General features: G+C 41.4%; 1 protein-coding gene across 1 annotated transcript in view; it reads right to left on the minus strand.

Moving 5' to 3' along the window:
• The window catches only part of LOC310782379 (visual system homeobox 2-like), a gene marked incomplete at both ends in the record, with an annotated part of 6,606 nt that extends 3,720 nt beyond the window's left edge, over positions 1 to 2,886 (minus strand). Inside the window, 3 exons of the mRNA XM_083643044.1 lie at positions 541 to 664; positions 1,647 to 1,731; positions 2,475 to 2,886. Of these exons, the coding sequence (XP_083499170.1) occupies positions 541 to 664; positions 1,647 to 1,731; positions 2,475 to 2,886 (621 nt within the window). The remainder of the gene's footprint in view (positions 1 to 540; positions 665 to 1,646; positions 1,732 to 2,474) is intronic.
• Positions 2,887 to 16,456: the final 13,570 nt, after the last annotated feature.

Consider the following 16,456-nt stretch of genomic DNA (forward strand, 5'->3'; position numbering starts at 1 on the left):
TCTGTCCGTCTGTCTGTCTGTGACTGCCTGTCTGTCTGTCTGTGACTGCCTGTCTGCCTGTCTGCCTGCCTGCCTGCCTGTCTGTCTGTCTGTCTGTCTGTCTGTGACTGTCTGCCTGCCTGCCTGCCTGTCTGTCTATCTGTCTGTCTGTCTGTGACTGTCTGTCTGTCTGCCTGCCTGCCTGCCTGTATGTCTGACTGTCTCACTGTGTGTGTGTGTGTGTGTGTGTGTGTGTGTGTGTGTGTGTGTGTGTGTGTGTGTGTGTGTGTGTGTGTGTGTGTGTGTGTGTGTGTGTGTGTGTGTGTGTGTGTGTGTGTGTGTGTGTGTGTGTGTGTGTGTGTGTGTGTGTGTGTGTGTGTGAATGTAAGGGGGGATGCAGCATAAAATAATAATAACTTTGAAAGCCTTTTATGATTTGAATGGTGAATTTAAGATTTCTCAAGCGAATCAAAACATGCATGCGTGTGCACACACACACACACACACACACACACACACACACACACACACACACACACACACACACACACACACACACACCTGTATTCTGTCCTCTGGCAGCTCGGTCTTCATGGAGAGCATTTCTCGGGCATAAACGTCCGGGTAGTGAGCGTCATTAAAGGCTTTCTCCAACTCCTCCAGCTGGTAGGAGGTGAAGATGGTTCTGCAGAGAGAAAAAGGAACATGTATTAAAATTAACCCTCTTCATAATTTGGATTCTGGTTCTATATTTGTACTTTGTACTATTACTTATTACTATTTTGTACATTCAGTCTATACTTTACACTAACAGTGATCCTTCTTTTAATGATGACAAGTCAAAGTGAATGGAGGTGAAAAATGTTAATGAACTGAACTTTTCCAATTAATTTTAATAGATATGAATCTATGAATACCAAAATTAATATTAGATCTCGACAGATTTTCTTGCTCCTGAAATATAATGTGATCTTAAGAAGCTTCCACGGTGGCAGATAGATACACTGATATGAGATCAAATTGACTAAAGTCTGAATCACATAGGGAGAAAATAAACACAGGCCTTCTAATGCACACTTTGTGGCATGACTCACCTTTAAATCAATTTCTCTACAAGTCATACTTGATCTGATTTAGTTGATATGTAATCACTTATTCCTAATTATGTTTTTTTATGAAAAATATAGTCCCTTAATCATCTACAATATACATTTTAGAAAGATATTATAAAAAATATCACTGCGATAGCCTAATATAAGTCTTTAGGGAAATTACAGGAATATTATATAGTTATTATATTATTCTATTTGTAGTAGTAGTAGGAGGAGGAGTAATAAAAATATTAATAATAGTATTATTAATAATAATAATAATAATAATAATAATAATAATAATAATAATAATAATAATAATAATAATAATAATAATAATAATAATAATAATAATAATAATGACAACAGCATAAACGTTTTATACCTTACCAGGCCAATCCCTACACGGACAATAGAAAAATAGTGATTTTTCGGGATGTATCTCGCTGAAAATAAAATAAAGAAAATAGACGAAACTAACTAAATCATGATGATGGCCTATGCCAGGAAATCAGACGTTAAAATCAGTCTTTGTTTTTCCTTTTTCTTCCTCTCTTTTCTCTTCTCTGTCTTTACCTGTGTCGTCTTTTCTTTCTTTTTTTGCTCAAGGATGATTTGGAAAATGTCTTGTCACTGGAGGAGAGGCTCATATCATCAGAATCTGTAAAGAAACATCAGTTAATAGTCGCTAAAATTGGTGAATATCCACATACAAGAAGTGGGCAAAAATAGAAATGGAACAGCAATCACTGAAAAGGTTTAGCCTAAAAGAACAAACAAAAAACAAAAACAAAAATCATGCCTAAATATGCATATTTCTGTAGCCACTATACAGAGATTAATTTAGAATAAAGTTTATTTAGTTTTATTATTATTTTAAAAAAAAACAGTTGTTTTTATTATAGGCTAACTTTATAAAATACATTTGGTGTGTGTATAGGCTATATTTGCATCTGATGTGTAAAACAGAGACATGTTTAGAAATATAATGTCATGCGCTTTCGATTTTTCTGTCAAGGTGGATTTTTCCCCCCATGAAAAGCTGCGGTAAATCGGAGATTAAAAGAAAATCCAGTCTCCTCCCTCAATTTATTTTCCAAGCTCTTCAACATGATCATGCATGGTCGCAGTTTGTCGGCACGCTAATTCTCTGACTGACACGTGCACTCCTTTCACTGATTGCTTGTCTTTTCCACTGACTGCTTGATTGTCTTTTCGCTGGATTGCAATCTGAATAATTGCATAGCCTAAACGCCAAACATGTTAGTAAAATTTTCTGTTGAATGTTGATGATCTTACATTTAATTAATGTTGCACCCATTTCATGCTAATAAGATCGTCCTCTATGCCTTAAATGTAAAATTACCAACCTAAATAACACATGTGCAACACCTCTATACTCACCAGAGCTGGTGGAGTGATGCGCATCCATCTGCGCGTCCTTGGCCACTCTGAGCGGCTGCAGGTGCACGTTTTGCGCCTCTGACAGCACCTCGAGGAAGGCCGGCTGGCTGTAAAACGAGTGTATTCCTGCTGGTATCAGTCCCATGCTCATCCCGACCCCGCCGTGCAGGGCCGATCTGGCGGCCAGGAGGTGCGCCCTGTGCGGCAGAGCCTCCAGCGGGCGCCTGGGCGGTGCCGGGGGCTCCTTGTTGAGGCCCAGCAGCTCCTGGATGCCAAAGCCGGTGCGCCGCTGTGCCGTGTAGCAGCCCATCTTCCAGGCCGGGGGAGGCTGCTGGGAGCCCGGGGGAGGCTGCTGGCTGGCTTTCTGCTTATTCACACACTCTGAAAACACAACGCCTTCCTTCCCTGTCATGGCGCTGCAACTGGGACTCCCCTGATTACTTTTTGTGTTCCGCTCCCTCCAAAAAGCGTTAGTCCCTGGTGCAATCAACAGTGTGTCCTGCTTTATCTCTCTCTTCTCTCTCCGCCCTCTTGTCTTTCTCTCTGTCGCACTGTCTCCCTCCCTCTCTCTCTCTGCAGAAATGCGCTTTTATCCAACAGGCAACAGGCGTCAGCCAATCACAAGAGGGAACAGACTCCACAGAGGGGGTCAAAAGTTTCCATCATTTTGGTGATCAACATTTAGTTATGGAATTTATGCCAAATAGCAGATATGCCTATAATAATTTTAATAATATAGCCTTTTTTTTTTTAGAGGCGCATGCATAGGCCCTGTAACAATACAGCCAGTAGTCAATTTATCAGGAAAACTCACCAATAAACAAACATAATAGGCACGTTCAGAAAAGTAGTATATTTTTTCCTCTGCTTAAAACTAACAGTTTGACACCATTTAATAATTAATAAGTCTCATATCAATTAGCCTATTTATGTCAAAAATATTTGTCAGGGTAAAATGTGGGTATCAAACTAAAAGGTGACAAACTGATTATTAGTCTGCAGGCCTATTCACGGAAAAAAAATAAGCTGTAAATATATTTTCTTGAGCTAATTGTTGTAGAGTGCGCATGCGCTCAGCTGGACTCAGAGGCAGAGGTAAAAGCCTAATGAAATTAGCAAAAATCCATCAACGAAAGATGGACCAAATAACGCCGCTATACTTTCACTGTAATAACGCATTTTCCTGTCGCTGATCATTCGATCAGGAGTCAGGAGATTATCCTAAAACACACCACGCAATTGCCTGAGCAAAAATGATCGTGATTGAAGAACTGGTGACCGTATGGCCTAGCCAAAAGGTAGGCATATGGCCTATTGATAGCCTATGGTAAATATAAGCTATTATATATTATTCACCTTAAAATATATCTTCGTTTGAAGTTTAATATGGTCATAATGCAGTAATATCAGCCTTATATTAAAGGTGAGTCATGGGCTTTACCTTCTTCCACTCCATCCTGCTGACCTGCTGTATTATTTCCGCTTAAACATGGTCAGGGTATGGCATACCCCTTTCACTGTTTATTAAAGCATTCAGTGCAGGTTACCAATATGCCAAGTATGAAGTGGAGAGAAAAAAACAACTGCATTGTCACAAAATAATTGTCTTAATTTCACTCAAGGAGGAATTGGACATTCAGAGACCATGGTGAAAAATCCTCCCATGTCCAAACTGGCTTCAGCCAATTCTGCCTAATTCAGCTTGTTATTAGTAGTGAGGAATAATTGATTTGTTAAGCATCATCCCCAACGTCCAATCTAATTCTCACTGGATGATTTGCATATTCTAATTAGTTTTGCACATAACGTTTTGTCTGTCGGTCTGCGCATCTGTTGATATCTTATTATCTCTCTCTCTCTCTCTCTCTCTCTCTCTCTCTCTCTCTCTCTCTCTCTCTCTCTCTCTCTCTCTCTCTCTCTCTTCGACAGGTCACATGATAGAGAGTAGCCTATATCTATTTAGGTTGGCATTACAAGATAATTAAATTCGAGGCAAAATAGCCTATACCAAACCAAATGCCATGTGATGTATAGACAGATTTATTTAGCTCATGGGGTTAAATATTATTCGCATGCAGTAGCCTAGCCTAATTTAAATCATATCCTACACAATATAGGCCCATAGACTAAAGGTCCGTTACACAATGCTCCAAGCAGAACGGATCATAACAGAATGCATAAAACCATAAAACCGATGTTGAAAGTGCAAAACGAGGGCATCGAGGGCCTCAGCAGCTTCTCTTCATCCTCACACTTTTTTACAGGCTACCTCAGATGTTTTCAAATTGAAACCCAATGGGGACATTATTGAAAAGACCCTTTATGTTTGTCTATACAAACCTAATCTTCACTAATCAGCTATTATTCAATTATTGCGGAGTTTCAATCATTGACAGATAATTTGCGGCACGCTTTTGGACATCTGGACATATTATGTCGAGAAGAGACAATCTATGGAGATGAGCGGACGCCTTGGATGGATGCGGAGATATAACCATCAATGGGCATGTGGCGATGAATAAATCGCCTAAATAGGCCTGTATACTCGGTTCCTGTGGGACTGTTTGTTCACCAGGCTGTCCTTTTGGCTGATGCTAAAACCGCACAACAGATTTTGGTTTCTAATGTGAGAGATGTTCAGGAGATATGAGCTCACTACCCTGCTCATGTCGTTTTCTCGTGTCAGGAATGATGCTTTGCTGCGCATCATTTCCCATAGGAAAAGAGCTAGCCTCTGAAACCCGAAGGGATAAGGGCACAGAAAATCATAGGTTATAGAAATACCATGAGAGATAAAAGCACAACAAAGCCAGTAGCCTATAGCCTACAATAAACTCACCATAGAAACTTGTAGAAATATTAATAAAAACTTTTCGTATAGGGTACAGAGATTTATATGATCATGTAAGACAAAACTTATTATTGATGTTGGTTTAACTGGCATTTATTTTAGTGTGAAATTGTAAATGCATGAGGGAAAAATTACGGGCTATATTTATTATTAGTGGCCGGGCCAGCTAAGCGGGTTCTTCTTCTTCTCCCAGGAAGTCAGACTTCCCATGCATGAATATAAACCAAACTTTGCACAAAGGTCTAGTCCCATGCCAAACTAAGTTGATGTGAATTTGGCGCCAATAGTCCTGATGGTGGCGCTACAGCGACCGTCTAAAGTTTCAAACTTTGAAAATTCATAACAAATCAGGCATATGGGCTACGGCTTTGGCACTTTCACCGAAATGTGTGCCCAAATGAGAAGAAACTTTTGTACGCTGCAACCTATGGCCAATTATGAAGTCTAAAGACCGCAAAGCTGCAAAAACTGTAAAACTATTAAACCGTACTCCTCCCACATTTTTTCTTCAAACGACACCAAACTCCAGCATCTGCATCGATAGACTGTCCTCCACAAAAGTCTCAAACAGATTTTTGATAGATCAAAAATTGAGCCCACAGTGCATCAAAATGTTTTACTGTAAATGGTACTTTAAACAGCTAATGCAAATTCTTGCTAAATAAAGCTCGAATCTCCACTGATCACTGATGATGTCATCAGTGATGTCATCAGTTTTGTGACATCACTGATGATGTCATCTATAAATTGCTCAGCCTTCCTCTCCATAACATCAGCTCTCCCACCTCATCGACTCTACAACAGCAAGGAGGCAAGTAACTTGTGTGTCTGCTTGTCTGTCTGTACACCTTTCTGGAGAAGAAGAAATATTTGTAGCCCTAGCATGAGTGCTAACTTATGATAGTGTTGTATTGTGTTTTAGGAAGCAAGGGTTCAGCTGCACCCTAGGACAGAGAAGACACGCAGCAGATGATAGAAAGCTCATCCATAAGAGACTTGACTTGGACTTGTGACTAAAGACTTGAGACGCAACCTAAAAGACTTGAGACTTGCCCGGCCACGACCCATTGCTGCGCAGCAGCTATAATTATTATAGGCATCTCGCACACGCTCGATTCCTCTATATGGTCACTGATGATGTCACAATGCCTATGACATCATCAGCGCCTATGACATCATCAGTAATGTCATACGATGATTTTACTCTTATGACATCACTATGACATCATGAGTGCCTGTGACATCATCAGTGATGTCATAAGATGAGATTGCTCTTATATGGCATCACCTCTGACATCACCAGTGGGACAAAAATTTAAACAAACAGATAACAGACCGAGATTACCCACTTCCCCATTATACTAGATAGAAAGTGCTGCAACATGTTAAAAATGATTTGAACTGATTCTCGAATCCAATGGCAAAGGGAGAGAGAGAGAGAGAGACAGAGAGACAGAGAGAGAGAGAGAGAGAGAGAGAGAGAGAGAGAGAGAGAGAGAGAGAGTCAAATTACCTACCTTATTTTCACCAGCAACTCATGAGAAGCTATTAGAGAGACATTTCATTAGAGGTGAATGAAGAGATCAATGCCATACCAATAGCTATGCTAATGAGATTCTTTGTCCATACAATTACACACACACACACACACACACACACACACACACACACACATGCATACAAACACACACACACACACACACACACACACACACACACACGTGCATACATACAAACACACACACACACACACACACACACACACAAACAGACACACACACACACACACACACACACACACACGCACACACACACACACACCCACACACACACACACACACACAGACACAAAGCTATTATGAATTCAAATGACATCCGCATATCACATCCTTACTGCTACTGCTGTAGGAAGATGGCAGATGACCTGACAGGGGCTTCCTAAGGTATTTCAAAGCCCATCTCTGTCCCATTGCTGACAATCAGGGTGTGATCAGAAGCTTTTGGACCAACAAGGCCTGATGCAGCACTCATAGGGCAAGTCAGGTCAAGTCTCATACATGCCATTATGATAATAAGTTATGAGACAATGAGGCATTTTGAAATATTATGATTTGATCTGGAATTAATCCAATATCTGGAATTAATCCAATAAAATAAAATAAAAATTAAGGAAGTTGAAATCCATTTGATGTTTTACTGCACCTTGCATATTGAAATAGTTAGTGTCTTTTTTATGTGTTCTATTGTTCTGTTAGTTTCTTTTGTTTGTATGATTTATTATGAAAGACTGGAGTATGTTTCAGAAAAGGTGGATTCAATGTAAACTTTAAGGCCTGGCGAAAAAGTACTGTGTATATGTGATTTGTGTTTTTCTTTACGTTACAGCAATGCAACTGAATGTATAGTGTCTTGTAGTCTGTGTGGGCCGGGTACGTTTTTGCATGACACAAAAACAAAATAAATCAATCGGTCAAACCTATAGTCCAGATTAAAGTTTCCTATCAGAAATATCCATAAAACAATAAATTTGGACCAGGCTTACTAAACCTGCCAACCTTGCTAACGGTTCAGTGGTTGTATCTTTACAGACTAGACTGGACCAAGATGGTTCCTTTTTTCCCTGTGATCCCAACAACAACAACAACAAATACTACAGAGGATGAAGAGGCACTAATTGGCTCTGCTTCTGCATCGCAATCTATATTTCAGTAAGTAAGCAAAACTTTATTGATATAGCACCTTTGGTGCTTCTCTATGGGAAAACTATAGAACAATGAATTAAACATGAGTAAAACAGGGAGAACACAAGAAATTAAACATCAAACACAATCAAAGGCAAGATAATAAAAGGGGTATTAAACCAGTGTTTAAAGATGTTAGTTAATTTGGATAATATGGCATGCATGAGTGGGGAAACTTGTCTCAGAGCACCGTTTTGTTTGAGGTAACGCTCCCCAGAGCCATGAGCGTTTTATGGAACGCACCACGTGCCGAGGTGCTGAGTGGTGCGTTCCATAAAACGCTCAAGGCTCCGAGGCGCGTTACCTCAAACTCGAAAAGCGCTTGACAAAGCGGTGTTCTGGGGCAAGTTCAGAGTGAGAACGTGTTGCCATTTTACTATGGCACTACATTTTAACAAAACTTGATGAAGCATTGAAAAGTTGGTGAACAACAGAAACGATGTCAGTCTCACATGACTGGATGGATTGCATCTGCCCGTGCTCTATTCTGATTCTTCCAACCTGACTCAACTACAACCAGATCCTCAGTTCACCACCATGCCACAATAAAGTCATCACAAAAAACAGACAAACAAAACAAACGTTAACACTGACACCATGTTGAGGTGGATTATCGAATGCCATGCAATATACTCAACTTTTGAGTCAACCTCTTTTTGAGTCAACCTCTGACTTTGTTCTAGTAGAGAGAATCAATGGTCCAATGGCATCTTGGTCACGTATAGCTATTTCCTACCAAAGACACATGGTAGACCTACAGAAGTCTCACGTGGTCAGACGGCTGGCCACTGCGAGACTATGGTAGAACTGAATGCAGGCTAACAGGCTATAATTCAACAACTTTGATTCAGACCACTCATTCAATAGTGAGTCAGGCTAGAGAGGTCTGGATCAAAGTCATGGATGGGCAGTGCTTCTCAAAGGCCCAGCCTCTCACAGCATGGAGCTATCTTTTGTTTGTCTGCGCTCCACAAATGGCTCTTCTAATCTACCTAATTGCCATTTCCCAGAGCTCGCCATTCAAGACGGAAGAGTTGGGTCACCAAACAGCCGTTGATCAAAACATCTTATTGAGGTGAAGAAACAAAAGGCGCTCACAATTACAACAATGCGCCACTGGTGATTCAACTGTTTGCTCTGCATGATGCACAAAGCATTAATTAGGGCAATAACTTCATGCTAGCGGCGTTCCATAGTCTCCATTTCTATATGAGTGCATCTATTTAGACTCTGCAGTTTGTAGGAGACTCTCTGACTTCACATTCCCCCACTGCATGTGCAGATGTGTTATTAGCGTAAGGAGGGGGGGCGGGGACTTGGGGGAACATGGGAGAGAGGCCCCCTCACCAAAAATCTCTCGACAAAATAATATTTATCATTGTGGGTGCCCCGTAACGAGAATTGACATAATTACTTGGGCCCATTTCTTGTCTAATTAGCACACTTCCAGAGCGGACAAGGACTAGCAGCTAGGCATGGAGAAGGGAATCGGACAGGCATGGCAACAGCAACACAAAAAGGGGGCCCCCGGTTTCAGCGTAATTAGGTGAGACAATGCCCCTGACTGTTTTGAGCTGTGGCGCAGGGGCCGAGCGGGTCGCCCCACGAGGTACACAGGCCCGAGACCCTAATAAGCCCCTAATTGTCTTTCCTGATTCACATGGGCAGCGCCAGCAGACACTAACACAGCCCAGTCCCCGGTCTCCTGCCGTGAGCTTGGCCCTCTCCGTGCAGAACGGGAGAAAATGTACGCGTCGACTGACTCGGGACCTTTACTGTTCGGGCCCCCAAATGCCAGACATCTCGCGTTAAACGTCCTGTGATGGCGTCCCAAGCCTGGAGGGCTGCCAAGATGTCCAGTCAGGTTCCGCATCAGGCCGGTCTGAAGTGCCAGACGTCCAGAATGTCATCAAGAGGGGGGACATCAGAAATGACTCGGTTCAGCACTTTGTTCAGACCGTGGGCTGGAGAAAAAAGAGAGACATTCTTGATTTATTCAGTTAAATGATAAGTTCACCTCAAAATGAAAATTCTGTCCTTATACTCACCCCTATATGCCGATGGAAGGATGGGTGTTTTTTAGCCCACAACCCATTCGTGGAGTTTCACAGCAAAACACCAATGCAGAATTTTCCTAAACAATTGAAGTGGATGGTGACCAACTTTCAAACCTAAAAAATACAAAGGTTTTGTGGACTGAAAAATGAGTAATGACTGATGTTTCATTTTTGGTGAACTTCTCCTTTAAGTGATGACAGAACTGTCTAAAACTTCAGTCTAACCCAGGTCTCAACTTGTTTTGTGTTTGATTCACTTTTATTTTTCAGCTAAAGAAAGCTTTGAGCCACATTATAGCTGAGCTCTGCAGGCTACATTTCAACACTCTGGGACAAGTCGCTTTAAACACACACACACACACACACACACACACACACACACACACACACACACACACACACACACACACACACACACACACACTTAATCCTCTGAGACAGACTGGTCGAGTCCAACTCCAGACATATTGCATATGGTTGGGGTCACTTCCGATGGCAGGTGGTACCCCCTAAGACACAATATTCCATATCTCTCTCTCTCTCTCTCTCTCACACACACACACACACACACACACACACACACACACACACACACAAACACACACACACACACACACACGCACACACACACACACACACGCCCCCAGCCGCAGCAACATTACCACCCCCTGCAGTCAAGACCTCGCAGTATGGAGGAACGTCAATCTGATGTGCCCTCAGTCCTTTAATTAGCTGTCAATTAGTCCAAATGAATCAACTCTTCGCCTAATTAAGCAACGCCACCAGGCAGCTCCCGTATACATGCCATTGTGTGAGCAGCTTGAGAAAACCACAGCTAGCAAACTCGTTTTGGATCAGGAGTGCAACTTAACACACTGTGTCGCTGTGTTCAGGGAGGCAGGGGGGCCGGTGTGTGTGTGTGTGTGTGTGTGGGGGGTGGGGGGGGGGGGGGGGGTGCTTGGGTTTGGGTGGGTGGAGTGGAGGGGAGGGTCAGTGGAAGTATTCACAGAGTTTTTGCCACAAAGGACAGACGATGCAATGATTGCATTAATAAGTTTACCTGGGGATTCATCACCAGCCTGTCCTTTATAGTGAGAAGACTTTATTTCGTCCCAAAGTATATAAACAAATCTGTCAAGACTAGACTCTGCTGAATTTAAATATACTTGGACACAAATATCTAATCTTCTGCTCAATTTCCAGACATAACAGAAAGAAATTGTGCATTTAATCAGCATTATATTTTTAGTAATCATAGTTTTTCCCCCTCCACAATTAGCAGATGATTGGCTACCCAAGAGGTCAAAAGTTTAGATTATGTTATGCTTTTGTCCTATAAGAAATAAATCAAACACACTCTTGCCGGCCTATTTTCATCACAACACAACAGCCATCTTCTCCTGCAGTCTTTTGATACTGGTCTGAGCTTTGATATCAGTCCTCATTTATCATGTCCAATTTCCATTTTTTTATGATTTCCTTTATTGATAGCCTGTGCTTTCCTCACTGCCTCTCCCTCTGTCCCTCCCACCTGCTGCCACCACACTCCAGAAAATTGTTTTCCAATGCAAACCACATATTTCATTTACAGTCAGAGGGGAGAAGTAATTTATACAAACTTCTGTTCAGGTCTGACTTTCAAAATAAGTTCCTATTTTGCACTCTGACAGCCAATTCGTAAAAGTGAATGACTGAGTCGACTGGATTAAATATCACTGTCATCTCAAATTGAAATAAAGTGAAGCAGTTTGTTTACAAAGCAATTCAGAGGTCATTGGAATCTATTTTCGACATTTTTAAATTGTTTCATTGTTTCATATTGACTGAAATCAAATTTTCAATCAACACCTCCATTTCAATAATCTTCTGACAATTTTCTACTGTGGAAAAGTTAGAGTAAACTCTGCAATGTTACACCTTTAGCCTACACTGTTTTTACCTTGAGAATATTATAACTTTTTGGACACTGGGGAAGACACATTATTTTTTTAAATCTTTGGTTACTGCTTCATGCATATAAATATGTGCTGTATGTATATTCAATAGAGGACATGTTTGGAATATAAAAGGTGAGAGGAGAGTGGCGAAGGCTAAAAATGGGGAGGTGATTCCATATAGGGATGCACGATACAGTATATCGGCCAATAATAGAAAAGTATCGGCTATTATCGGTATACAGCTATATATAATATATATTGGCTATAATATCTATATAAAATGAGTTGTTTACAAGGAAAAAGCAGCCATATTTCGCAAACTAGAAAACGTCAAAGCATTTAATTTGGATTCTGAGGCAAAATGCTCGAACTTTTTTGATCTATCAGAGCTATGGAATATTACGTCATCCATCTTTGCGCACTACATTGTAGCTTTTCTCACCCAGCTGTGCATAAACTACAGGTTATTATGAACTTCTTTTTAAAATACAAAAATGTGAAATGATCGGTTATCGTATCAGCCATGAGAAGCAGGTAATTATCGGTTATCGGTATCGGCTGGAAAAAATCCATACAGTGCATCCCTAATACAGACACACACACACGCGCAGGGCGATCAATAGTGATGAATGGCGGGCAGAAATTTGTTTAGGTGATTTAAAAGGTCAATTGGGCTACTGATTCAACACTCAATCAGTACCTCGTTATGGCTCTCTGAATCAACTGCATGAATTCCCTAATATTAGGTGAGCTGGACGGTTAGCACGGTCATAAATCAATTTAAACCCTATAGGTACATATGTATCTTACTTCTTGGCAACAGAACACACAAATAACAAATAACACATGCAAACACAAAGATATGACTTCATTGCTGTCAATGAAGGCCCAATTCAGCTATCAGTTTACAGAGAATCTGTAGGGTGTGCTGGTCCTATTTCCTGCTTTCTAGTAAATATTGTCATGCAAACAATAAGAAGGATGCTTTGTGTCAGGAAGAGGCACTGGTTGGAGGCAGGTGAGCAGCAGTTCAAGCCAGTTCTCTCCCTGCCTTCCTCCAGCAGCCAGCCACACTCTGAGCCATTACAGAGTGTAATTGTTATTTAATGGATTAAACATTCATCCTTCCTGTCCAAACCCCCAGGGGGCATAATGACAGCCTCACCATGTCCGCACAGCTAAACACACCCTCCTCCACCAAACACACACACACACACACACACACACACACACACACACACACACACACACACACACACACACACACACACACACACACCCACACACACACACTCGATGCTCACTTGACACCAGTGTTTGTGCTCAAAATTCAATTACCCCCTTATTGATACGTCTCTGGGGTGCTAAAGCAGTGGACATGCAGGAGGAGAGAGGGGCGATGATTTCCCCGGAGGCTGCAGCCTCCTCTGCACATCTCCAGCTGGATCTATTTCATGGCTTTACTCATCACAGAGGGAACATAAGGCGCCGTCATACACCTGCACACACCAACACCAACACACACACACACCAACACACACACACACACACACACACACACACACACACACACACACACACACACACACACACACACTCACTCTCACAGTCACACGTGCATGCTAACGCACTTGCCCACACAGTATATAATGAGTGCAAACATGAGACGGCTATGAGACGTTAAAGTAAATATATGGAGGGTTGGTGCAAAAGGGTCGTTGAACATTTTGGTTGAAGATGAGCTTTTGCCAATATGGAGGATTTGATGCTGTAATCCTTCCTGCCATAATCCAACATGAGCATTCATACAGAAGTCACATTCAGATGAGTATCATAATAGTCTTTTGGAATGTAAATAAAATTAAAATAAAGAGGTAAATCCCAAAGAGTTAAGTCTCCTTAACTCAGACCCAAGATTGGATTTGGTGCAAAAAGGGCATAACTGCACTTACTGTAGCTTTTTATTGGACAGCAGTTTTCTAGATCTTTGGATCCTGTTGTGTTTTGTGTTAAAAACATGCAATGATTTAAACATTAATGTTCTGCTATAAAATTAAGGAAATGTCAATTGTGCCCCTTTGGTTCAACCCAACCAGTGGCCCTAAAGCATAATCTCAAGGCGTGACTTAGCCTGTGCATTTATATTGTGCCTTATGTTCAGTCACTCTCATTGCACACTCATTTCATATTATCCACAAAATGTCCTTCCTTTTGGTCTTATTCCGTTCAATAAGGTTTATTGATTTTAACCATGACAGCAGATCAGGGATTTATCCCAAGAAGTCATCCATCCAAGACATCAAGCTGGAATTACACTTCAATCTGCTTTTTAAACCTACATGGCAGACCTTTTTTTTCTATATAGAAATCATGCACTATAATTTTGCATAGGAATAAATACGATTCCTCCATATTCAGAAAACTCCTAGATGAAGAAGGGAGATTTTAGGCTGCAGTCAATCCAGCCAAGACTTTAATTTAAGATCTCGATCAACACCAGAGCCTCCGTCCATTGAGGACAAATTGATAGTGCTTGCTATATTATTTGATGACTTGCAGTGAGGTGCTGACAAGAAACACCATGGAACTGAGGCTTTATTGATCTATGTTCAGAGTGGATCTGGCATGTAGCTGATATTAAATGCATTTTGCTGCCTCTGTGGCTGAGCAGTCGTGTTGTTGCTGTTGGGAACATCATATTTACATTCTGACTGCATGGATTGTAATCAGGGTGCGCTCAAATCAAGAGGCATGGATTTCTGACCATCTCTGTTTCACCAATACAACTCATTGAACATTGTATATTGTATATTGGGACCCAAAGCATGTACTAGGAAAGTTGTGCCTGTGTCACCAAAGCAGTGATCGAAGCTAGAGAATCGTTCTCAGGGCCATGAAGCCAAAAAACTGAAAGGTAGCCAATTTTCCTCCTGGAGTAAGATGCACCTATAGCTGCACCACTATCGCAAAGCATTTCAAAGTAAAAACACACTTCTTGGATCACTGGTCATGTGGCTCAACTATATAAATGTCACTATGCTTTAACGGTCGAGCAGATAAAGCTCTCCTCTCATCCTGTGAATGTGAGCAGCTCAGAGCCACAGGTAGTGGCCCACAGGTTAGCCACGCGTCTTCGGGTCCCCTGAGGCCTGCGGGGCCCCCTGGGGGTCACTCAGCTGTAGCCGCCGGCCTTATTCCCCTCTAATCACAGCGCTCATCTCTCAGACGCTGCCATTTTGATGACAACCCGCTGCGGCGTGGGGCTGTGCATCGCCAGGCAACAGCTGGGGCTGCCAGCTATACCACACGCCAATCCCCAAAGGGAGGACAGGAATAATGGGAGGGTACTGGGATGAAGTGAAGTGTGTGTGTGTGTGTGTGTGTGTGTGTGTGTGTGTGTGTGTGTGTGTGTGTGTGTGTGTGTGTGTGTGTGTGTGTGTGTGTGCGTGCGCGTGTACGTGTGCGTGTGCGTGTGCGTGTGTGTGTGTGTGTGTGTGTGTGTTGGTAGGGGTGGAAGCACAATGCATTCTCCCCACGCCGAGATGACTCTGTTGCTGTTTTGCAGACATCTCACGAGCTCTGATCTAGTAATTGCTACTCAGCAGTGTCTGGCAATCTGTTAAATTAGATTTCTGCTCTGACTGAGGAGAACGCAACGGGGCCTTGTCAAAGATCACTTATATAACACCAGATTACTCTATATCGGTTCATATCAGAAAATAAAGGTGCACGTTAAAATATGATTGAATGATTTGCACTTGCAATCACTCTATTAAAAAAAAATTAATAAATAAGAATGTCTAAAAATTCCACTGGCTAGATGTAGGCCACGCTCCATAGGCTATTATTACGCTATTTCAATTTTAATTTCTATACCTCTGTCTCTATATAATATATCTATTTCTATATCTATATCTATTTATATGTGCATGTGTATGTGTATGTGTATGTGTATGTGTATGTGTATGTGTGTGTGTGTGTGTGTGTGTGTGTGTGTGTGTGTGTGTGTGTGTGTGTGTGTGTGTGTGTGTGTGTGTGTGTGTATGTATGTATATGTATATATATATATATATATATGTATATATATATATATATATATATATATATATATATATATATATATATATATATATATATATGTATATATATATATATATATATATATATGTATATATATATATTTCTGAGTTATAGCAGTATCAAAGTAGCCATGTCTTTTGATCCTCAGGTCGAAATACAGTGTCCATATCCCAGAGGATGACTTTGGATTGATGAGCTCAATACATTCACTTGGCTGTGTGATTGCGCTGAGTGTTCATTAGCACGAAGCCTGGCTTAATGGCCTGCGTGCTCCTGCTGGCCGTAAATCTCCTGACTCCACCCACATTTGCTCCCC

This window comes from Poromitra crassiceps (assembly GCF_964638095.1).
Source record: "Poromitra crassiceps genome assembly, chromosome: 9".
In the NCBI taxonomy this organism is placed as follows: domain Eukaryota; kingdom Metazoa; phylum Chordata; class Actinopteri; order Beryciformes; family Melamphaidae; genus Poromitra; species Poromitra crassiceps.